Raw genomic sequence first — 25,345 nt, 5'->3', positions numbered from 1 at the left:
GCATATTTATCCAATTGTTATCTGTCCAATTTATCTGTCCAATTGTTTCATCACCAGGATCCTGATTTCCTCCACGATTCCACTCCCCACTACCCAACCATTTTCATTGGCGTTTCCTTCCTTCATAAGCCAGTGAGAGTGGATCAGACCACAACATTCCTCGGTTTCTTTAGGCTGCCCTGAATTCCTGAAAACCTCCCAAGTCATTCATGACCATGAAGATGATATGGGGACTCCTGCTGGTTTGCGCTCTAGTGTCTGGAGGTATGTAATTCTCAATGGCCCAGTGTGTTTCCCTCCTCCTTGGGGCGAATTCCATAAATAAAGGATGGAATTCATACCCCCCCCCAAGTGATAGCTATGATGCACAAGCTAAGGTGGCTCCAAAAATGGTTTCAGACAGTGATGGGGAACCTGTACTCCTCCAGATGTTTTTGGACAGCAATCCCCATCAGCCTCAGCTAGTATAGAGATGAATGACAGGAGCCATAGTGCAACATATATGAAGGGCCACATCCTTGGTTTAGGCAAATTCAATGAGGATACATCTGCTGACATCTATGAAGTTACCAATGATAAGAAAATAGAACTTCCATGAGCATAAGTAGTTTACAGCTGAGGACTGCACACTGGCCATAAACTACAAGAGAGGGTTAAGGCCTTTCTTGTTTGTTTATGGACTTCTTGGAAGCACTGGCTGGCCAAAGTTAGAAAAAGGATGTTGGACTAGATGGACCTTTGGTAAGATCCAGCAGAATTCTTCTTATTTCAATGAGCTGTGTTCACATCAGCTAGGCATGCAAAGGTTTGAATGACACAGAGGAAAATGCTAGTTTCAACAAGTGAGCATTTAGCATTATTCAGGATAATAGTTGTGAGATCTTCTGTCCTCATTCTAGAGACATCACCTCCTCCCAGCACTGATTTGACTCCCAGCACTGGTAAGTGTTGAACATTTTAAGCATGTGCACTTGAGCCTTTTGAATAATTTGCCCAGTAGAATATTCCTTGGGACAATGTGACTGTAGTAACTGCGTTAAGAGGGCAGCAGAATGCCATGGCGGATCCAGATTCTAGGGCACTCGTATATCTAGATCATCACCATAGAGTCATCCAGGCAGAGTTATTCTTTATTTTCTGCGTAGGCAGTCATAGCAGACTCACTTTATAATCATCAGACTGCCTGCACAGTAGCCACTCTAAAGTGAGAGGGAAAACAAAAGAAGTCCCGATTCACATAAGAAAGGGTGGCGCATCTGCCAAGCCTGATTTATACATGAGGATACATCTGTTTGGAAAACTTGAGTAGGATCCCACATGGCCAGCTGCCTGTGGAATATGGGTCACTGCTACACAGTCCATGAGAAGCATCAGGATGCCATCATGTAGGCACTCAGGCTACAGATACCTGGCATGCAGAAGTAGGTGTTGGCTGATTTAAGCATGACTTTCACTGTCCATCTGAATAAAGGGGTGTGTGTGTGTGTGTGTGTGTGTGTGTGTGTGTTTACACACCTAGCATTGTATTTAAATCAGACAGTGCTAAAAAAAATCCCAGGCAGATGGTGCTCCCAACCTACAACATCACCCCCACCCTAAATGCTTAATATATCTTCACAGACTACTCCTACAATTGGTGAACATCAGAGGATCAGAAGGAGATTTTGCCTTTATGTTTTATTAATGCTAAGCTTGAAGACTTCTTCTTTTATGGCTTTCGTTTTGGGTGAGACAGGGTTGACTAGTAAATTGTGGCTTTGCAAATTTATAAATTTATACAACCGCCTGTCTATGTGTGTGTGTGAGAGAGAGATGGAGAGAGAAATCCTGACAGGTTTGTAGTTCATGTTCTCTGAAAAGAGATCTCATGCATTGATCTTAAAGAGATTTGCCCCAATCCAACTTGGTTAGTGCCCTCTTACTTAATTTGGTTTTCTGTGTTGCACCTTGGCCTGTTATCATGAGGCTCATTCAGAGTTCTGTGTCTGAGAGAGGTTCTTTTTTGTCCCAGTGCTTTCCCTAGGAAAACCTGCGCATTACCACTGAATTGGAGCAAACAGCAATCTGGTTTTCCATTATTTTTTCTAATTGAGTGCTAAATGTGGGTTTTCCAGGAGAAAGCATTGGGATAAAAAACCCCAAACCACTTCAACACAGAGCTTTAAAGCCCAGATCAGTGACTGGAAAGTGCAGCTCATGGTGACTGTGATAGATCTAGTCCATCCACATAATATGTAATAAAAATCCTGCAGATGTAGAATTTTCCAGACAGATGGCACTCTCTAGTGTATGACACTGGCCATTTAATGGAGGTTGGGAGGAAATTAAAGAATACTTTTTGCAGGAAAGATTCAAATATTGAACTGTGTATTATTCTGTGTATTGGAGGAATTCTGTTTCATACTGCCATGTCCTCTTTTCCACAGCAGCTTCTCCAGAAGTGAGCGCCACCAGTGACAGTGAGTTATTCTTGGTCCAGCAATTTCAGGAAGTATCTCAAAGTCGAAGTCAAAGTTTATTTGTTGTCGCAACCATCCTGGTTTTTTCCCCCCTTCAATTTTTTTTATTAGTTTTCCACATTTATAACAAACTTATCGACAAACATAAAAAGAAACCATCAAACAAACAAACAAACAAACAAACAAACAAACAAACAAACAAACAAACATATACCCTAACTGTAATAGTTCCACTTTTGTTAACATTGTTAGGTGACTTCCTCAAATCCCCCTGGCTGAGTTTCCATATAAATCATTGTAGCAGTTTTCCTAAACTATTTTCACATAAAATTTCCTTAACCAATTTACATCTTTCTTTCTTTTCTTTTTAACTTTTAACATAGTATTCTAGAACATCACATATTTAAATCCTAGGCCTACCTGATACTCGCAAGTCATTCTATTTAAATTATCTTAACATATTTAGCTAAATAATCTTTTAATTTCTTCCATTCCTCTTGGTATTCCTCCTCCTTCTGGTCACAGACTCTTCCGGTCAGGTTGGCTAGCTCCCAAAAGTCCATCATCTTCATCTACTATTCCTCCACTGTTGGTACTTCTTGTAGTTTCCAATTTTTGGCCAACAAAATTCTAGCTGCAGTTGTGGCATACAAAAATAATCTGACATCTTTCTTGGGCAATTCCAAACCTGTTATTCCAAGTATAAAGGCTTCTGGTTTCTTAATAAATGAATATTTCAACATTTTTTTCAATTCATTATGAATCTTTCCCCAGAAGTCTTTCACTTTGGGACACGTCCACCACATATGGTAAAAGGTACCTTCTTTTTCTTTACATTTCCAACATAGGTTGTCACTCTTGTGGTAAATCTTTGCTAGTTTTACAGGGGCTAAGTACCATCTATACATCATTTTCATAACGTTTTCCTTTAACACCGTACATGCAGTGAACTTGACCCATTTCCTCCACAGCCTTTCCCAGTCTTCAAACATTATGTTATGTCCAACATGTCTTGCCCAATCTGTCATCACAGATTTAACTTGTTCATCCTTTGTATGCCACTCCAACAATAAATTAGACAAATTTTTAAATTTAGAATCTAACAACTGCATTTCCAATTTGGTTTTTTCCAATGCAAAACTATTTTTCTTATCTAATTTATACAATTCATTAATCTGGTGGTAGTGTAACCAATTTATTTTATCTTTGATTTGATCAAATGGTCTTAATTTAAATCCTTTTTTATTTTCCAATAATAAATCTGAATATATCAACCAATTAGTCTCCATATTTGACTTTTTCTGGGACTTTGCCTCCATTGGCAAAAGCCATCTGGGTGTTTTCCTTTCTAAGAGATCTTTGTATTTCATCCAAACATTATATAAGGGTTTTCTAATTACATGATTTTTGAAACCATTATGGGCCTTTATCTTGTCATACCATAGATAAGCATGCCATCCAAACACATCGTCAAATCCCTCCAAGTCTAAAACATCCGCATTATCTAGTTGTATCCATTCCTTAACACAACAAAGGGCTGTGGCTTCAAAATATATCTTCAAATCTGGCAGGGAATATCCCCCTCTTTCTTTTGAATCTGTTAATAATTTAATTCTGTGTTTTTTCCCCTGCCAGATAAATCTAGATAAAGCTTTCTGCCATTCTTTAAAACATTTCACATTATCAATGATTGGGAGGGCTTGAAACAGAAACAACATCTTTGGTAATACATTCATCTTAACCACAGATATCCGGCCCATTAATCACAATTTTAAATTCGACCAACTCTCAAGATCTCTCTAAATTTCATTCCATAGTTTCTCATAGTTATCTTTATATAAATTCAAAATTTTCACTGACAAATTTACACCCAGATATTTAACTTTTTTCACAAAAACCAGGCCCATTTTTTCTTGCAATAATTTCCTTTCCTCATTGTCCAAATTTTTCTCTAATACTTTGGTTTTGCTCTTATTTAACTTAAATCCTGCTACCTGTCCGAACTCCTGTATCAACTCCAGTGCTTTTACTGCACTGGAGTCTGGATCTTGAAGTGTTAACACCAAATCGTCAGCAAAGGCTTTTAATTTATATTGTTTGGCTCCTACTGCTATACCTTTAACTTGTTCAACCTTCGTTATCATACTTAACAAAACCTCCAGGACCGAAATAAAAACCAGGGGGGAAAGTGGGCACCCTTGCCTGGTACCCTTCTCAATTGTAATTTCCTCTGATACCACATTGTTTATTATAATTTTGGCTTTTTGTTCATGATAAATTGCATTAATACCATTTAAAAACTCCTGTCCAACCCCAATACTAGCTAAATTTTGTATCATAAAACTTCAAGACACATTGTCAAAGGCCTTCTCCACATCAATAAACATTAACATTGCTTTACAATTTTTTCTTGCTTCCAACTTTTCTAAAATGTCAACTATATTCCTAATATTATCTCATATGTCTTCCAGGCAGAAATCCTGCCTGGTCCTTATGGATATAGTATGACAAAACCTTTTTCAACCTATTGGCGAGAAAATTGTCAAAAATTTTATAATCCACGTTAAGTAGTGAGATTGGTCTATAGTTTTTAACATTGGATCTATCTTGATCTTGTTTTGGAATCAGGGTTATATAAGCTTCCTTCCAGGTTTCAGGTGCTTTGCCTCCTCCTATTATCTTGTTGCAAACTTCTACCAATGGCTGAATAAGCCAGTCTTTCATAGTCTTATAGTATTTTGCTGACAGTCCATCTGGTCCCGGGGCTTTGCCAAATTGCATTGAATTTATTGCATTTTCAACCTCCTGTCGTGTAATTAATCCATTTAGTAGGATCCTTTTACCTTTGGGAATCTTCTGCAAACCATTAGTTTTGATAAAATGCTCAATTTTAACCTTATCTTCTTTACTATTTTTATACAGTTGTTTATAGTACTTCTGAAAACATCTTCTTATCTCCACAGGGTTCTCTACAGACTTTCCTTCTGATACAATATTTGTAATAGCACTTTGTTTTTGCTTCTTTTTTAGCTGCCAAGCTAAGAGTTTCCCACATTTATTCACAGATTCAAAATTCCTTTGTCTCATCGTTCTTAATTTCCATTCTATTTCTTGATTTATAATCTGTGAATACTGAGTCTGTAAAGCTTTAATTTCCTTTTGTATCTGCAGATTCTTTGGATTACTTCTAAGGTTCTTCTCTTTATCTTTTAATTGGTCCAAAATTTTATCTTTCTTTTCATTCTGTATCTTTCTCTTAATTGAATTTTGTTGGATGAGGAATCCTCTCATTACTGTTTTACTTGCGTCCCAAATGACTCTTGCTTGCATTCCAGAGTTCATATTAATCCCAAAATAGTCTTTTAGAGTCTTTTGGGCCTTATTAATTATTTGCTCATTCCTCAACAAATCATCATTCATTCTCCATCTGAAAAATCCCTGTGTAGATAATTTCACTTTCATAAATACTGCATTGTGATCTGAGCAAGTTTTAGTGCAAATTTCCACTTTTGTTACTCTGGGAACCAAGTCTCTGGATATCCATAAATAGTCGGTTCTTGAAAATGATTGATTTGCATCTGAAAAAAATGTGAAGTCTTTTTCAGTTACCGTATTTTTTGCTCTATAAGACTCACTTTTTCCCTCCTAAAAAGTAAGGAGTTATGGAGTGAATGCAGGATGTGCAGCTATCCCAGAAGCCAGAACAGCAAGAGGGATTGCTGCTTTCACTGCGCAGCGATCCCTCTTGCTGTTCTGGCTTCTGAGATTCAGATTTTTTTTCTTCTTGTTTTCCTCCTCCAAAAACTAGGTCCATCTTGTGGTCTGGTGTGTCTTATAGAGCGAAAAATACGGTAGAATTCTGACTCTCCATATGTCTGACAGATCGAATTTGTCAGTTATATGGTTAAAAAATCTTAAGTAATCTGCCGGCATTCAGTATTTTTTGTCTCTGTCTCCTATCCATTAAAGTAGATGCAACTCCATTCAAATCTCCCATTGGAATTAATTTTTAATCCAAATGATCCATAAGCCTTGTTTCCAAATTCTTAAAGAATTCTGCCTTGCCATCATTAGGTGCATAAATTCCCAATAACAAGTATTTTTCCCCTTGTGCTGTAATTTCTACTGCTATGTATCTTCCCTCCTCATCTTTGAAAATCAATTTTGGATTCCATTTTCCTTTGACACTGGCCATTTAATGGAGGTTGGGAGGAAGTTAAAGAATACTTTTTGCAGGAAAGATTCAAATATTGAACTGTGTATTGTTCTGTGTATTGGAGGAATTCTGTTTCATACTGCCATGTCCTCTTATCCACAGCAGCTTCTCCAGAAGTGAGCGCCACCAGTGACAGTGAGTTATTCTTGGTCCAGCGATTTCAGGAAGTATCTCAAAGTCGAAGTCAAAGTTTATTTGTTGTTGCAACCATCCTGGTTATTTTAACCAAAAAGGGAATATAAGTATTCTATGGATATTGTGCAGAATATGCATAGATACACTGTTAAATACAGTGGTAACCAATTTATACATCTATACTTTGAAATGCAGACCTACACAAATAAATTTCTATATTACATCGTTGATCAGATTTTACAGTTTGCTATATTGTCTTTGATGCATGTTCTTAGTTTTTGGGATGCAACCACGAATCTCGCCATGTTGTCTGTCTCAAACTTATCAGAGCCAGACAGCAAATATGTGACCTTCACTTGATAGTCCACATCAGGCATCTTACACAATAGTTCACAAATGTACTTAGGTTTCAGCTCAGAATACATAGGACAGTAGAGTACATAACAGTATAGGTCTTCTGTTGCTTGAGTGCCACGTAGAGAAAGCCTCTTTTCTGCTAGAATTTTCCTGCAGCAACCATCTAAATACTCTGAGGGCATTGTCTGAAAACTCAGAGCCACAAATGCCTTCCTAAGTGAACAGATTGGTAAATCATATAGATAGTTCTCAAAACGATGTTATACTTTAATTAAATACAATTGTGGAGAGAACATTGATTCCTGGATTGCCTAATATCTTGTGTGTAAAAAAACCTTCAGTTTTTCCTTTACAGTTCCGGAAGTCCAAAACATTCAAAAACCAAAGTGCAGCTTCCAAAAATAGTTCGCAAACTGGAACAGTCATTTCTGGGTTTGTGACATTCGGGAGCCAAAACATTTGACTCACAAGGCGTTCAGCTTCCAAGGCACGACTGTATACGCTTACAAATGTGCTCTAAGTAACACTTCTTAAGAGCCTGAGGAATTACAGTTGTACCTTGGTTTTCAAATGCCTTTTTGAGTCAAATGTTTTGGCTCCCAAACATTGCAAACCTGGAAGTGACTGTTCTGATTTGCGAACTATTTTTGGAAGCTGAACATCCAACAGGGCTTCTGCGGCTTCTGATTGGCTGCAGCAGCTTCCTGAAGCCAATCAAAAGCCACGCTTTGGTTTTTGAACGTTTTGGAAGTCAAATGGCGGTGCTTTCTAGCATACTGCATAACACCTGCCATCCTAAAAGCTTAGCTGCAAACTCAGCTGTGGGCGTAAAATAATTGTGTGTTTCTTTTATTGGAAGTTGGGGGGAAATGGAATAGAATTCTTCAGAACTGAAGAATTCTTGCAGGAATGGTTGAAGTTTTGCCCTCTGTGTCTGGATATTAGAGGAATTCTGTTTCATGTTGCCATGCCTTCTTATTTACAGCAACTTCTGCAGAAGCGAGCACCACCAGTGATGGTGAGTTCTTCTTGGTCCAGCAATTTAAGCAAGTATCTGAATCATAGCACACAACTTATCCACAGCAACATGGTGATAGGAGAATGATTTGCTTTCCCTATCCCAGATAACAACTCTCCCTCCACTTCTGGTACAACTTCCCCTCCTCCTACAACTAATGTGTATCATAAGCCTGTGGAGCAATTTACTTTTATGACAGCGATGGGGAACCAGTGGCCCTCCAGATGTTGGTGGACTCCAACTCCCAGCAGTCCCAGCTAGCATGACTACTGCTCAGGATGATGGATGTTGTCCACCATTACTACTTTATTAGTGCTGTGTTCATGGATCTGTACGGCTGGCTATGGTATTTGTATTCTGGAAATATGTTATCATGGGGATCCATTTTGACTTTTTTATTTTATAATAGCACACCATCTCCCCAAAGCAAGTTCATGCTTTGTGAATTGTTCTTAAGCTGCAATGCCATGACTCTAACCTGAAATAACTCCCTTTGAGCATAGTGAGGTTAATTCTGAATATCTGTGCAATGGGCATGTGCCACACAAGTTACCCCAATCCTACATGGGGAAAGTATGTTCTCTTTGTGCATGGCAGGTTGCACAAGATGAGAATATTGCACAGTCAGCACCATGGTGACGTTGCTCATTGAGGTCCACCAGCAACAGCAGTGAAAAGAGGATTTGCATAATGAACTTTGATATTTCCCATAATCTGCTTGGGGAGGGTAGGACCCAGTCTCCTTTCCAATCAACTGGCTGCAGCTACCATCTGCTTGGTACCCACTGTTATAAATATGCTTTGGTGACTTGGTGTGATGGTTGGCCATGTGTATGACAGACAAGATTCCGTTCTGATCACACTTTGGTGCTTTGGAAAATGGGTCACTGCATGATTCATGTTGCCTTGGGTCCAAAGCAGAACATTGCTTTAGAAATCCAGGGCTTCATATGTCTCCACAGCGAATAACACAAAGCAATGAACAAATGAGCTAGAACTTTTTTTTTTTTTACAGAATTGGAAGACCAGCCCACAGAAGCAATGCTCATATATAATGTGAACATATAACATTGTGCCAATAGTAGTGCAACATTTGGCTTAGTGCTAGTAACATTTGATCTGTTGTCTGGGGAGCTGACACACACACACAGTGGTACAAAGGAAGGAATGCCTCCAGTATCAGAGGCAGCCTGCCTCAGAATGCCAGTTGCTGGGAATCACAAGGGGCAAGAAGGCTTGTGTCCTGCTTGCAAGCTGACCAGGAGTGTCTGGTTGGTCACTAGGAGAACAGGATCCAGCAGGCTCTTCTTATGTTCTTAAGAAAGAAAAAACAGAGAAGGTGTGGCTCACAAGCTCTCATTTTCCTCCCAATCCAGAGACCACCCATGGCCGTCGGAAAGGTTTTCTTTCATCTTTGTTTGACATTTTTGCAAAAGGTTTGGAATCATTTGGTGCTATGAAGAACAAATGGACTTCGTCATTTTGGGGAAAGTAAGAAAATGGTGAGTTTAAGAAGAGAGTAAAGATAAAATGAAAAGAGATAGGCATTGGAGAGAGGCGATGCAGGGCAGGGGATCTAAAGTAGATATAGTTGCCAGGGCATAAATACTCAAAGGGGAGAGTCCTGAAAGTGTTGAGGTTAATGGCAACTGGCGGCATTTCATGCATTGTCTCAGCCCGTCTCTACTTGCCTTCAGTTTATGAAGTCGGTCTACAATGCACCGCTGTAGGTTTGACAGGGCTGTGTTTACAGTGAGCAGTTTTGTGTGTGTGGTACCACTGTTTTAAAGGAAGAACAGGCAGTGGCACAGGGTGATAACCATGGAATGCTAACAAAAGCTCCACTTTCCGTTTTAACACAGATAGAGGCTAGTTACATTCAGTAAGTATCAGGCGAATCCATTATTTCCTTTTCATTCATAGCTAGCTCTGCTAATCAATGCAGATCAGTGGTGTGGCCTTTTCACCATCAGAAACGAGGAAGTATGAACTATCCAATTTCAAATAAGCATAACAATGTAAGGTGATTCCTATATTTCTTCCCAATAGACATAAAATGGCTGGAGGATGTCAATGCTACATTTCATTCTATCCATGCCCCGAATGGTAGGGAATTAAAGTCAGAATTTACATGTTCACTTCAAAGGAGAGCATTGGAAATTTATGATGTTTTTGGAAGAGGGAAATAAAACAAAATTGGACATAGAAACAGTGGCATAGCATGGGGGGGGGATGCCAGAACAATGGCCCCGGGCACATTTTTTAAGGGGGTGCAGTGCTGTGCATTTGGTTTCTCATGCTTTCCTGCCAGCCCTGTGCTGCTCACATAGTGGTGCAGGGTTGGCAGGGTGGCATGAGAAGGACGCTTTGAGAGACTGGGATCAAAGGGCACATGGCTGTTGTGTCCTCCTCACCTCGCCTCTGGGCATCAGGGGGATTCGCCCACCAAGGGCTGCATTGACTGGCCAGGCTCCCTGCATAGATGGGCAGGAAGCGGTGTGTGGCCCCGCTTGGCTCCAGGGAGGGGCAGTTGCAGCAGTGGTGAGGGCTGGGCTGGCATTGCAGGTTCCGTTCACTATCGACACTCTGTCCCCCTGCTGTGTGCACACATGTGCAGGCCCCCAGGCACCAGCAAACCACTACACCACTGCACAGAGAACTCCCAGACTAGTTGTTTGTTGAGCATCCACCCTGATTTGTTCACACAATATTTGCATCCAGGGCTTGTTATGCCATGCAGTTCTCCATCATTTTTCTTACTGCAAAAAGTCTGATAAGAAAAGTGAGAATGTGTGGAGGTAACAACCACTAGATGGTGATGTTGTACAATCTCATAAGAATTTTGCACAAACAAATCAAGAACAGACACTCACTAAACAGCCTTCTGGAAGGACCCATCGTCTGCCAATCAGAGGACGCAGTCATTACTTACAGACTAATTCTAAGCAAATTTACTTGGAAGTAAATCTCTGTAACCAAACCTCAATAGCTGCTTTTTCTAAGGAAAAGCAGAAAGGAGGAGGTGGCTTGGAGCAGAGACCTGTGGGGTGCCCATAATGTGCTTAACCCATACCTTCCCTGCACATTGCTCTTCTAGTGTACCTCTTCCATAATTGGGCTTTTATAGGCATTACCTGATGCTAGTTTAGAAGCAAACTTCTGGGATTCTTAAAAAGTTGCCTCCAAGGGACAGAACCTGAGTTTTTTTGTTTTCTTTTAAAGGTTAATTTGAACTCATCTCAACTATGCATGGATGCTCACTTGCCTTGATCTGGCTCTTGGCTCCAACTGCTCCAACTTTAAAATCTCTTTCTGTTTCAGGAATTGCATCCATCCTGCAACACACCACCTGTGGCCACATCGTGGTTCCATTATAAGAAAAGCAAGGGAATAGCCTGATTCCAGTGATATAAGGTTGTGTGTTGTCACCATCTCACCATTCAGAGGAAATAAACTCAAGCATTGACTAAGCAACTACATTTGATCCATGATTCAAGCAGTGTGTGCTTTGTGTCTTCTGCACTGTGCAAAATACAAATCATAGAGTCCCCGGCTCAGATGAGCTTTTAGATAAGGTTTAGCATGTAGTTGAGAGCTAAAATAAAAATGTGAAATTTGGAGACTTTTTGAGTGGGTCCATGTTTCAGAAATTTGACCTCAAACCTTCACAACCTCATTTTTTGAGTCAAAATGTGTGATACAAATGCAAAACTGTTTAACGATGGCATAGAGTTAATGCAAAATCTGTAAGGAGTAAAGACCACTGCTGTATCGTCTCCCATTAAGTTGCCCTCTTTGAACATTGTACCGCTTAATGCTTACTGCTTCCATCCCCAAAATGTGCACACTGACACCCTACAAATCTACTAAGTTAAACTTACTATGAAATCTTTGATCAATATTGGGGCAATACCTTTATTAGCCCAACCAAAATATAACAAACCAGTAAGATGATACAGAAACCCATTAAAAAAGGAAGGGGGAGAGGAAAAAAAGACTGTGGACTGCAGGACTCCAAGGCAGCATCTTCATTCATCAGAATCAGCTGCCACTCAGATCAGGAGCTTCCTGGACTAACATTGACTGAGTCTGGATGGAGTTTGCAATGATGCTCAGAGGTATTTTTTGTGTGGCCAGGATGCTGAACTAGATGAACCTTTGGTCTGATCCAAAAGGAATCTTTTATATCATACCCTCCCCACCATTTTTATAACAGGAAAATTGTATTGCAGGTAAGGCTATCCCTATTTTAAAACAACAACAGATATGGTATTTTAGAAGAACATAAGAATAACTCTGCTGGATTCAAGGATCAATGCTGTTTTGGAGCAGCTCTGTCTCTCTCTGATTTTCTTGATAGTCAGGACTGAATTAGCTCTGTTCCCACTCCCACTTTCACTATCAGGAGAAATCTAAAACTGGGTATTTTTTTAAAAAAGTAATATTTATTAAATTTTTAACAAGAAAAAGGTTACAAAACAGTAAAAGAAAAACACAAAAAAATACAAAAACCAAAATTAAACATAAAGAGAAAAAAGAAAAAATGAAAATCCCTCTTTCTAATATCTTACCACTCATTTACTTATTTTCATGACTTCCTCACACCTCCCTTTTTTGTATTCCATTTAAAAATTTGTTCAGCAAATTCATACCCTCTTAGTTTACCCTTAATTGTTTATCCTCACATATTATAACTTCAAATTTTCGTCTAATATCAATCCATTCTTGCATATTCTTGTTTTGCCTTATTACTAGAACCACTTCATTTCATTCCAACGTCATTAACATTCAATAATTTTACAGTTCCAGTTACAGATAGGTAGCCGTGTTGGTCTGCCATAGTCAAAACAAAACAAATTCCTTCCAGTAGCACCTTAAAGAGCAACTAAGTCAGTTCTTGGTATGAGCTTTCGTGTGCATGCACACTTCTTATGCGGCTCAATGTGGTGCCTTCCATAGTTCCAGTTACAGATAGGTAGCCGTGTTGGTCTGCCATAGTCAAAACAAAACAAATTCCTTCCAGTAGCACCTTAAAGACCAACTAAGTCAGTTCTTGGTATGAGCTTTCGTGTGCATGCACACTTCAGGTGCTACTGGAAGGAATTTTTTTTGTTTTAATTTTACAGTGTTTCTGTAGATAGATTTTAAATTTCTTCCAATCTTCTTCCACCAACTCTTCTCCCTGGTCTCGGATTCTGCCAGTCATTTCCGCCATTTCCATGTAGTCCATTACTTGCATCTGCCATTCTTCCAAGGTCGGTAGGTCTTGTGTCTTCCAATGCTTTGCAATGAGTATTCTTGCTGCTGCTGTAGCGTACATAAAGAAAGTTCTATCCTTCTTTGGCACCAATTGGCCAACCATGCCCAGGAGAAAGGCCTCTGGTTTCTTCAAGAAAGTATATTTAAATACCTTTTTCATTTCATTATAGATCATCTCCCAGAAAGCCTTAATCCTTGGGCACGTCCACCAAAGGTGAAAGAATGTACCTTCAGTCTCTTTACATTTCCAACATTTATTATTGGGCAAATGATAAATTTTTGCAAGCTTGACTGGAGTCATGTACCACCTGTATATCATTTTCATAATATTCTCTCTTAAGGCATTACATGCCGTAAATTTCATACCTGTGGTCCACAACTGTTCCCAGTCAGCAAACATAATGTCATGTCCGATATCTTGTGCCCATTTTATCATAGCAGGTTTTACCGTTTCATCCTCAGTTTTCAATTTCAACAGCAAGTTATACATTCTTGATAGTATCTTAGCTTTGGGTTCTAACAGTTCTGTTCCTAATTTTGATTTTTCCACCTGGAAGCCATTTTTTTAATCTAAATTGTAGGCCTCCCTTATTTGAAAATAATGAAGCCAATCTCGCACTTTATCCTTTAGTTTCTCGAAACTCTGCAATTTCAATTTGTCACCCTCCTGTTCCAAAATCTCCCAATATTTTGGCCAATTGGCCTCCATATTGAGTTTTTTCAGAGCCTTCGCTTCCATAGGTGATAGCCACCTTGGGGTTTTATTTTCAAGTAAGTCTTTATATCTTGTCCAGACATTGAACAATGCTCTTCTGACAATATGATTTTTAAATGCCTTATGTGCTTTAACCTTGTCATACCACAGATATGCATGCCACCCAAAAACATTATCAAAACCTTCTAAGTCCAAAATGTCTGTGTTCTCAAGAAGCAGCCATTCTTTCAACCAGCAAAAAGCTGCTGATTCATAGTACAATTTAAGGTCCGGCAGGGCAAATCCCCTCTATCCTTTGCATCAGTAAGTATCTTAAATTTTATTCTGGGCTTCTTGCCCTGCCAGACGAATCTAGAGATATCTCTCTGCCACTTCTTGAAACAGTCCATCTTGTCTATAATTTGCAATGATTGAAACAAAAACAGCATTCTTGGCAATACATTCATTTTGATAACAGCAATTCGGCCAAACAAGGAAAGCTTCAGGCTTGACCATATTTCAAGATCTTTTTTCACTTCTGACCAACATTTCTCATAATTATCTTTAAACAAATTCATATTCTTAGCAGTCATGTTCACCCCCAGGTATTTTACTTTCTTTACCAATGTTAAACCTGTCTCCTTCTGAAACCTCTCTTTCTCGATCGGTGTTAAATTTTTCTCAAGAACCTTAGTTTTTAACTTATCCAACTTAAATCCTGCCACCTGGCCAAATTCCTGGATTAACCCTTTTAGTACTAGATTCTGGCTCCTGTAATGTCAATACTAAGTCACCTGCAAATGCTTTAAGTTTGTATTGTTTAGCTCCGACCTGAATACCTTTGATCAGATGGTCCCTTCTAATCATATTTAACAGGACCTCCAGGACCGAAATAAAAAGCAATGGGGAAATTGGGCAGCCTTGTCGTGTCCCTTTCTCCATCTTAAATTCTTCTGTCACCACGTTATTGACTATCAGTTTAGCCTTTTGTTCTGAGTAAATTGCACCTATACCATTTTCAAAGCCTTGACCAACCCCCATCCCCTGAAGATTTTTCTTCATGAAACTCCAAGAAATATTGTCGAAAGCTTTCTCCGCGTCTACAAATATCAAAACTGCTTTGGTGTTAATATTCATTTGAAGTTTTTCTAAAATGTTAATTATATTCCTCGTATTATCAGACAAATGTCTACCCGGGAGAAAGCCGGCTTGATCTTTATGTATCTCCTCCATTAATACTTTTTTCAGTCTTATAGCCTAAATATCTGCAAAGATTTTATAATCCACATTAAGCAGGGATATGGGGCGGTAGTTCTTGAGTTGTGTCTTTTCAGACTCGGTTTTCGGTATAAGTGTAATGTAGGCTTCCTTCCACGACTCTGGCGCTTTTTCCCCCTCCAAAATTTCATTGCAAACCTTCTTTAGTGGTTGAATTAACCAATCTTTCAAGGATCTATAGTATTTAGAGGTTAAACCGTCCGGCCCTGGAGATTTACCCAGCTGCATGTTCTGAATGGCACCTTCCACCTCCTGTTCAGTTATTTTGTAATTCAGCAATAGCTTATTTTCTTGAGAAATGTTTTGTAATCCATTAGTTTTCAAAAATTGGTCTATGTCAATCTCTTTCTGTGGCCCTTGTGTGTAAAGTTGTTTGAAGTATCTCTGGAAGCAGTTTCTGATCTCCTGTGGATTCTGTATGTTCTTTCCTTCCACTTCGAGGTTTGTAACAGTATTTAACTTTTGTCTTTTTTTCATCTGCCACGCTAGCAGTTTCCCACATTTATTAGCCGATTCAGATGTCTTTTGTCTCATCTGTTTAATTTTCCATTCTATTTCCTGGTTTATCATTTTCATATATTGTACTTGATATAGTTTTATTTCTCTCAGAATCTCCTGCGACTTTGGTTTCACTCTAAGTTTCTTCTCACCTTCGCTTATTTTCTCCAATTTTTTTTCTTTTTTCTCATTTTGAGTTCTCTTTTTTATTGCATTCTCTTGAATCAGAAACCCTCTCATAACGGCTTAGCTTGCGTCCCAGATTACTCTTTTTTCAATGGTGGTTTTCATATTTATCTTGAAATAGTCTTTCATGATTTTTTGGGCCTTCTTGATAATTTCTGAGTCTCTAAACAGGGTGTCATTCATCCTCCATCTAAAGGAACCAATCGGTATTAGTTTCATCTCCATTCTCACAGGGTTATGGTCGGAGCAAGTTTTAGGGCAAATTTCCACTTTTCAAATCTTGGGAGCCATTCCTCTGGTTTTCCAGATTTGGTCAATTCTTGTCCATGTCATTTTGGCTTCAGAAAAGAAAGTCCCCTCTCTACCCAGGGGGTTTTTAGTTCTCCAAATATCAATTAAGTCCATATTGTCTGTCATCTCAAAAAAAGTTTTTGGTAATCTTCCATCTTTGGTAACTACCTGTCTTGGTGACTTATCCATATTTGTAGACACCACTCCGTTCATGTCTCCCATCATAATGATATTGCAGTCCATGTAGTCCAACAATGTCTCATGCAGTTTCTTGAAGAATTCAGATTTCCCCTCATTTGGTGCATAAACTCCTACTATCAAGAGTTTTTCTCCTTGAAATTGAATTTCAATTGCCACAAATCTTCCTTGGTCATCTTTAAATATAAATTTTGGTAATAAACTCTCTTTTGCATAGATCACAACTCCTCTCTTTTTGACCTTATCTGATGAAATGAACTCTTGGCCTAATCTTTTATTGATCAATACTTTCCTGTGTAGCCTAGTCACGTGGGTTTCTTGTAAACAAATCAAGTCCAATTGTTCCTTTTTCAACAGGTGAAAAACTTTTTTCCTCTTATCTGGAGAATTGAGGCCACGGATATTCCAACTTAATATCTGCAGAGACATGGTGTAGTTATTTTGCTTTTCCTCCGACTGCTCCTAGTAGTTGTTCTTGTTCTGTTGGTGGTGTCACTTTCTCTGGTTTGTCCAATCCCAAAAGAGACCTTGCTGGGTCTAGTATTCCTGGTTTTAGTGCTTTTGGCTCTTCTTCTTCCTCAGCTTCTTTTTGTAGGTTTTCTCCATGATCTCTCAAGAATCTCTCTTTGTCATCCACTGATCTTATTTTAACTTTTTTCCCTAGGTAAAAGAAAGACCTTGGGGAAACTCCCACCTGAATGCAATTCTGTTGCTTCTTAACAGGGCCACTAAGTCTCCGTAGTTGACCCTAAGATCCAATAGATGTTTTGCAATGTCCTTAAAAATTTCTATTCTTGAATCTTCTATTTCCAAAGATTTCTGGTAGTGGAGACTCAGTATTTTATCTCTCTCTTCTTTTGTTCGAAGAGTAATCAAACAATCTCTCACCCTGTTCTTTCTCCCCCCTTTCCCAAGTCTGAAGGCGCTCACTATCTTAAAGTCTTGTTTATCTGAGTCAAGCTTCCAAAAATCTTCAAATTTCTGTGTAAGGTAACCACTTAGGTTGTCTTTCTCAAGTTCTGGTACAGCCCTGATCCTCAGATTAGTCTGTTTTTCCTTCAGTTCAATCATAGACAATAGCGACCTGTGATCCTCTAACTGTTTACTTATCGGCGGTATCTTTTCCTCTACAGCCAGTGCCTTCTCTTTTGCTTCTTCTGCTATTTTTCTATTTAATGTGGATTCTTGCAGCAGCCTGTCAATAGCCTCTGTATTGGAATTCACCTTCTGCCCCAGGTTGTTAATACTTGTGGTATTTTGGTCAATTTTAGTTGATAATTTTTCCAAGGATTCAAATATTCTATTTAGTGCTGAAGATAGTCCCTCTTCAGATGCCATTCCTTTTGGCCCAACCTGCACAGGATCTTCCCCTTCTGGAACAGAAGGGCCAGATGCTGACTGTCTATGTTGCTGCAGCCTAGTTTTAACCGATCTTGTCGTTTTTTCCTGAGGCAGATTTGCCATCGCCTTGTGTCTGAAGATCAAGGTCACTCCCACGGCCCAGACTTGTTTTCACAGTGGAAATTTCCCTGGCCAGCTGGAATGGAAAATTCCCAGTTGTAACAATTTCAGAGTTCCTCTAGGGGGACACAATGGCAACAGTATTTGTTTCAATAGAGTATCTTTCCCAACTTTTCAAGTCCCCTTTCAATAATAGGCAGCAGTTTCAAGTTTAGGGGGAGCCTTCAAAACCTTCAAAATACTTGCAGAGTATCTATCACAAAGTTACATTGTCCATAAGTAGTGCGACTCTCAACATGGCAGTTCTATTATTCCTTAGCAGTCCGATACCAAGGATTAAGTGGTGGTCTTTGTTCCCTTTCCTCTCTTTTTCCTTTTTTTTGCAGGCGAAATAAAGAAGTTTCTTTCCTCCTCTCCCTCCCCTCTCCTCCAGCTCAGGGAGGGAGTCCTTTTATTTTGACGTTAGGAATTAGATCCTTTTAACACGATTTTCCAGTTCTTAGCTTAGAAAGTCTTTGCTTTAGTCTATTTACAAAAAGCAGAAGGCGGACTTCCTGTTTACACCTTCCCGCTTCAGTGCCAAATTCAAGTTTGTTCCTTTGATCAAAGGAGCGGTTCCTTTGATCCCCCGATCTTTCACTTGACTTACTCACGGGTTGTTGTTTAAAAGTCGAATTGTCACAGGAAAGAGGACAGCGCTCTCCGACAGCAGCTGTGCAGCTTCGCTCCGCAGAAGTAGCGATTGACTCTCAGCACCGCGCCAAACTCCCCGTCCCACTCCGGAGCCCTTTGCAGGGTTCCTTTGCAAATCGGGGGGGGGGGTGCAAAAGGTGCCCGCCGAGTCCCACGGTCGCAGGCTTCACCCGCCTGCGGTTTTCGAGAGGGTCCCCGCTTCGCTGTAGCTGTAGCGGCAGGACCCGATTTCTGTGGGGCTTTCTCCCTCTAAGCTAGAGGGAATCCGCCATTGCCGATGGCGCCGCCTCCGGAAGTCCTAAACCTGGGTATATTTTTTGTCCCTTTTTATAAAATCAGACTCAATTTTCAGGCACAGTTAACCTTCTGAGGAAGCAAGGGCTGCCAAATTTCAGATTGATAGCTGCAGAGGTTTGCTCACAAGGGCAGACTTTACTGTTTTGTGATGGGTACAAGAGAAAGCAGGGGAGATAGGATGGTGCAAAAAGAGCATGAATTCCTAGGAAAGACCGAGGTGAGGAAAATGTCACAAACAGACCCAGACCTAAGATATTCTTAGAGTAGCTTAGGAAATAGCAGTCCCTTCCCTGAAGCATTCCTCCCCAACCCAGATCAGACCCAGGAAAAGCGTTAGTGACACTATTGAGGCCTCAATGAAAGAGCTAACCAGATGCCATCTTAAATCTTTACAGGAAGGACCTAGGGTTGCCATACGTGACATTTCTGGAGATTTTGCAAGAAAAGGTCATCAACTTTTGTGTCACTTTTTGAAATATGGGAACCCTAAAGGATCTCAAAGGAGTTACCCTCACTCATGTCATTTTTGCTTCATTTTTGCTGCCAGCAACTTCACTACTGTACCTCCCCACTTTCACAAGCTGTACCTCCCCACTTTCACAAGCCCCTGAAAATCAGTTCCACAATGCCTGCAAATGATGGGGGGGGGGGCACCCAGCAATATGCAGGTCAGAGAAACAAATCTCTTTTAAAAAGACAGTTTTACCTGTGAACAATGTTGTTGTTGTTGTCACAAGGCATAATGAAAATAATCACATGCTGTTAAAAATGCACTTCGGTTTTTGTATTTTGGTAGTGCTCTCTATGCACACATACTGTACATCTGAAAAGCTATCTCCGCAAATGTGAAATCTAGCTAAGAACAAGGAAGGGGTTGGCAGCAGGGGAGGCTGCCTCCTTTGCACTGTGTGCCAGAGACAGAAATAGTATCTAATGCCATCCAGGGCAGCCATGCCACAAACCCATGGGAAATGCCAAGGCAGATGCCAGAGGCTCCTGCCAAGCATCCAAATAGTGTCTAAACTATGCCCACAGCTCAACAACTGGGGTCTGCGGTTGAGATGAGGTTGTTGCATGTGTAGGCATAGGAGTAATCCAGAGCAGAACATTCCTTCCTCTTCCATCCAGCTGTCTTTGAGCCAAACCTCTTGGATTCCCGCCCCCACAGGTGACCTTTAGTTCCTAATAGCAAGGACGATGATGATTTCTTCTCTAGCAGTTGAGAATGAAAACCTCCAAAAATGTAGGGACATGTGGATATAGGAAACTGCCCTGGGAGTCAGGAGCTTCTACATGCAGAACATCACCTTTGAAAAGCCGGCTCCTCACCTAAGAAGCTAACCACATCATTCCGGCAAAGCAGGCAGGCAGGAGAGAAGGTAGTGTACCTTGGGGTTGCTTCACATATTATGGAGACAACTGAGTTTGCCACTGAGCACACACTAGACAAAGTGCTGCAAGCAATCCCAATTGGTTGGCAAGTGTTCTTGCACAATGCATGTGCTTTCAGTCAGTGTGAGTCTAATGGGTGAAGCAGCCCTTCAAACAGGCAGACTAAGGATGGCACTAGATGATACTGGAGATGTGATACTGGCACCCAAAGCAGCATTTCCAGTATTTCAATTCTAACAGGCATATTCAGTTAATTCCCATATCTCCCCCTCAAAGGCAGTTTGGTGTAGTGGTTAGAGTGTCAGACTAGGATTTAGGAGACTGGGGATCAAGTCCCACTCATCCTTGAAACTCCCTGGGTAACCTTGGGCTGTTTCTCTCTTCCAGCCTAACCCACCTCCTAGGGTTGTTGTGGGGATAAAATGGGGCGCGAGAGTCCCACGTGCACACAAGTTTTGCATTCATAGAATCATAGAATCATAGAATCATAGAGTTGGAAGAGACCACAAGGGCCATCAAGTCCAACCCCCTGCCAAGCAGGAAACGCCATCAGAGTACTCCTGACATATGGTCATCAAGCCTCTGACGAAATTCCCTGGAATTTCCCTGGAACAGTTCCCTGGAAATTGTTCATTAGGCAAGCACTTGCATAACGAATCAACCATTTCCATTTATTCTTAGGGGAGAATTTCTATTGTGTTCCCAACCACAAAATTTTGATCCCCCCAAACTAAACAAAATTTTGATCCCCCCAAACTAAACAAAATTTTGATCCCCCCAAACTAAACAAAATTTTGATCCCCCCAAACTAAACAAAAACCAGGGAAACCCAGAAAAAAATGCTCTTTGATGTGTCCAATCACCCCCCTCCCTCCCTCTGCTCTTCAGCCAACCAGCAAAAGGCAAGCAAGGAATGCTCTCTGTTTGGCTATTTGAATCTGCAGTATGTATAGTGAAGTTTGGGTACTAATTCCTTACACTGGATGAGTGAATTTTTGCATACTAGACATTCATAAAGTGGGACCACCTTGAGCTCTTTGAAGGAAATATGGCTAGATGTTTTGCAGTATTACATATTAGTGGAAGGCATGGACTGAGCAGGAAGATTTGTGGAATTGCTACTTTTGATAGGAAGCCCACATCATCTGCCAGATCTGGCCTGAGCTGAATAAGAAACATTCAGAAGAAGGAGTGTCATCTTCTTTTCAGCAGAGGGCAGCAAAAGCCAGATTGCTTAGAAGTAAAACAGAAGTAGCATGCAGCCGAGAGAAAAGGCTGAACTTATGGCATGACACCCTTATTAGGAAGGATGAACATTTATGAAGTTGACTCATTTTTACAGCTTTTAATTCAGATGCATTGGTTCTTGTAGTAAACCCAATACTTTCATGAGCGGCTCAATTCTGCTGATTATTTGGTTATTTATTTTACTATCACACATGCTCACACCCATACCCATACCCATACTTAACTGATCCACATTTTGCTTGCTTCATGCAAGAGATGGTTAAGGCTGAAGTCCTGAACTCACTTACCTGGGAGTATGCCTCATTGATTTGTGAGAAGGTACTTCTTTAACTAAAGCTGCAAAATGAGCATTAAATGAGCTTGTGAATTCCTGTTCCTGGCCTCAAATACAGTTAGAATCATAGAATCATAGAGTTGGAAGAGACCACAAGGGCCATCGAGTCCAACCCCCTGCCAAGCAGGAAACACCATCAGAGCACTCCTGACATATGGTTGTCAAGCCTCTGCTTAAAGACCTCCAAAGAAGGAGACTCCACCACACTCCTTGACAGCAAATTCCACTGTCGAACAGCTCTTACTGTCATAAAGTTCTTCTTAGTGTTTAGGTGGAATCTTTTTTCTTGTAGTTTGGATCCATTGCTCCGTGTCCGCTTCTCTGGAGCAGCAGAAAACAACCTTTCTCCCTCCTCTATGTAACATCCTTTTATATATTTGAACATGGCTATCATATCACCCCTTAACCTCCTCTTCTCCAGGCTAAACATGCCCAGCTCCCTTAGCCGTTCCTCATAAGGCATCGTTTCCAGGCCTTTGACCATTTTGGTTGCCCTCCTCTGGACACGTTCCAGTTTGTCAGTGTCCTTCTTGAACTGTGGTGCCCAGAACTGGACACAGTACTCCAGGTGAGGTCTGACCAGAGCAGAATACAGTGGCACTATTACTTCCCTTGATCTAGATGCTATACTCCTATTGATGCAGCCCAGAATTGCATTGGCTTTTTTAGCTGCCGCGTCACACTGTTGGCTCATGTCAAGTTTGTGGTCAACCAAGACTCCTAGATCCTTTTCACATGTACTGCTCTCAAGCCAGGTGTCACCCATCTTGTATTTGTGCCTCTCATTTTTTTTGCCCAAGTGCAATACTTTACATTTCTCCCTGTTAAAATTCATCTTGTTTGTTTTGGCCCAGTTCTCTAATCTGTCAAGGTCGTTTTGAAGTGTGATCCTGTCCTCTGGGGTGTTAGCCACCCCTCCCAGTTTGGTGTCATCTGCAAATTTGATCAGGATGCCCTTGAGTCCATCATCCAAGTCATTGATAAAGATGTTGAACAAGACCGGCCCCAAGACAGAACCCTGTGGCACCCCACTAGTCACTCTGCTCCAGGATGAAGAGGAACCATTGATGAGCACCCTTTAGGTTTGGTCACTCAGCCAGTTACAAATCCACTGAGTGGTAGCATAGTCAAGACCGCATTTTACCAGCTTCTTTACAAGAATATCATGGGGCACCTTGTCAAATGCCTTGCTGAAATCAAGGTAGGCTACATCCACTGCGTTCCCTTCATCTACCAGGCTTGTAATTCTGTCAAAAAATGAGATCAGGTTAGTCTGATATGGCTTATTTTTCAGAAATCCATGCTGACTACTGGTGATCACAGCATTCCTTTCTAGGTGCTCACAGACTGTTTGCTTAATGATCTGCTCCAGAATCTTCCCTGGTATTGATGTCAGACTGACTGGGCGGTAATTATTTGGGTCCTCTCTTTTCCCCTTTTTGAAAATAGGGACAACATTTGCCCTCCTCCAGTCTGCCGGGACTTCGCCTGTTCTCCAGGAATTCTCAAAGATGAGTGCCAGTGGTTCTGAGATCACATCTGCCAGTTCTTTTAATACTCTTGGATGCAGCTCATCTGGCCCTGGAGACTTGAATACATCTAAACTAGCCAAGTATTCTTGTACTATCTCCTTAGTTATTCTGGGCTGTGTTTCCTCTGCTGAATCATTTGCTCCAAATTCTTCAGGTCGGGCATTGTTTTCTTTATCGGAGAAGACTGAGGCAAAGAAGGCCTTGAGGAGTTCAGCCCTTTCTGTGTCCCCTGTTTGCATTTCACCATCTTCTCCTCTGGGTGACCCCACGGTTTCTTTGTTCTTCCTTTTGCTACGAACATACCCATAAAAGCCTTTTTTGTTGCTTTTAACGTCTCTAGCAAGCCTGAGTTCATTCTGTGCTTTAGCTTTTCTGACTTTATGTCTACACGTGCTGGCTATTTGTTTGAATTCCTCTTTGGTGGTTTCCCCCCTTTTCCATTTTTTGTACACATCCTTTTTTAATCTTAACTCAGTTAAAAGTTCTTTAGATAGCCACCCTGGCTTCTTTAGGCACCTCCCATGTTTCCGTCTCATTGGTATTGCCTGAAGTTGTGCTTTTACTATCTCCCTATTAACAAACTCCCAGCCATCCCTTTCCTTTTAGTATTACTGTCCATGGGATCTCACCCAGCACTTCCCTAAGTTTTATGAAGTCGGCTTTCTTAAAGTCAAGAAATTGAGCCCTAGTATGCTTGGCTGCTCCTTTCCGCTGTATAGTAAACTTCAGAAGAGCATGATCACTTGCGCCTAATGATCCTTCCACTTCTACCCCACTAACCAGGTCATCAACATTGGTTAGGACCGGATCTAAAATGGCTGTTCCTCTTGTTGCTTCTCCTACTTTCTGGACAATGAAGTTGTCTGCAAGGCCAGTGAGGAATCTGTTTGACCTTATGCTCTTGGCTGAGTTTGACATCCAACAAATATCCGGGTAATTGAAGTCCCCCATTACTACTATCTCCCTTCCTTTTGCATGCTTGGCCATCTGTTCCAGGAAGACATCATCTATGTCCTCCGTTTGGCTTGGGGATCTATAGTAAACTCCCACAGTGAGGTCCCTGTTATTCTTCTCTCCCTTAATTTTGACCCAAATGCTCTCACTTTGGCTTTGAGGTTCTAAATCTTGGAACTCTTCACAGGTATACACATCCCTGACATATAACGCCACTCCGCCTCCTTTCTTAAACCTGCTTATCAGCAAAAGAGTGGAAAGGGGGAGGGGCTCAAAGTGAAAGGCTATGTGAACAGCATCTTACAGCATGTTCCTATGGTGTCTACTCAGAAGTAAGTTCTATTGAATTATGTGGTGGGAGGCGCTGTGGGTAAAACCTCAGCGCCTAGGACTTGCCGATCATATGGTCGGTGGTTCGAATCCCCGCGGCGGCGTGAGCTCCCGTCGTTCGGTCCCAGCTCCTGCCCACCTAGCAGTTCGAAAGCACTCTTAAGTGCAAGTAGATAAATAGGTACCGTACCGCTTTCTAGCGGGAAGGTAAACGGCGTTTCCGTGTGCTGCGCTCGTGCTGGCTCGCCAGAGCAGCTTCGTCACACTGGCCACGTGACCCGGAAGTGTCTCCGGACAGCGCTGGCCCCCGGCCTCTTAAGCGAGATGGGCGCGCAACCCTAGAGTCGGTCACAACTGGCCCATACGGGCAGGGGTAGCTTTACCTTTTTTTACTCCCAGGTAAGTGGGGCTGGGATTGCAGGGGTGGTTAAAGTGTATTTTAAAGGCAAGTGAGGGCACTTCCAGACCATCTGTTAAATGAGCATTCATTCTGATTTGTTTGCAGAGAGAGCTGA

General features: G+C 41.0%; 1 protein-coding gene across 4 annotated transcripts; it reads left to right on the top strand.

Moving 5' to 3' along the window:
- The first annotated feature begins 70 nt into the window (after positions 1 to 70).
- Positions 71 to 11,805, top strand: LOC309336240 (uncharacterized protein). 4 transcript variants are annotated; one of them, XM_081851902.1, is made up of 8 exons: positions 71 to 264; positions 900 to 941; positions 1,621 to 1,726; positions 2,427 to 2,459; positions 6,778 to 6,810; positions 8,153 to 8,185; positions 9,562 to 9,687; positions 11,507 to 11,805. In XM_081851902.1, exons 3-7 carry the CDS (start codon positions 1,684 to 1,686, stop codon positions 9,678 to 9,680), a joined length of 261 nt encoding a protein of 86 aa, XP_081708028.1. In that variant the 5' UTR covers positions 71 to 264; positions 900 to 941; positions 1,621 to 1,683; the 3' UTR covers positions 9,681 to 9,687; positions 11,507 to 11,805. The 4 variants fall into 4 exon arrangements, with proteins under 4 accessions (XP_081708028.1, XP_081708026.1, XP_081708025.1 ...); XM_081851900.1 differs by lacking the exon at positions 1,621 to 1,726 and having other exon boundaries at positions 72 to 264; positions 6,781 to 6,810; XM_081851899.1 differs by lacking the exon at positions 1,621 to 1,726 and having other exon boundaries at positions 72 to 264.
- Positions 11,806 to 25,345: the final 13,540 nt, after the last annotated feature.

This window comes from Podarcis erhardii (genome assembly GCF_964252035.2).
Source record: "Podarcis erhardii genome assembly, chromosome: 2".
Lineage (NCBI taxonomy): Eukaryota > Metazoa > Chordata > Lepidosauria > Squamata > Lacertidae > Podarcis > Podarcis erhardii.
Note: the sequence above shows the minus strand (reverse complement) of the source record. Positions and strands in the feature narration are given on the sequence as shown.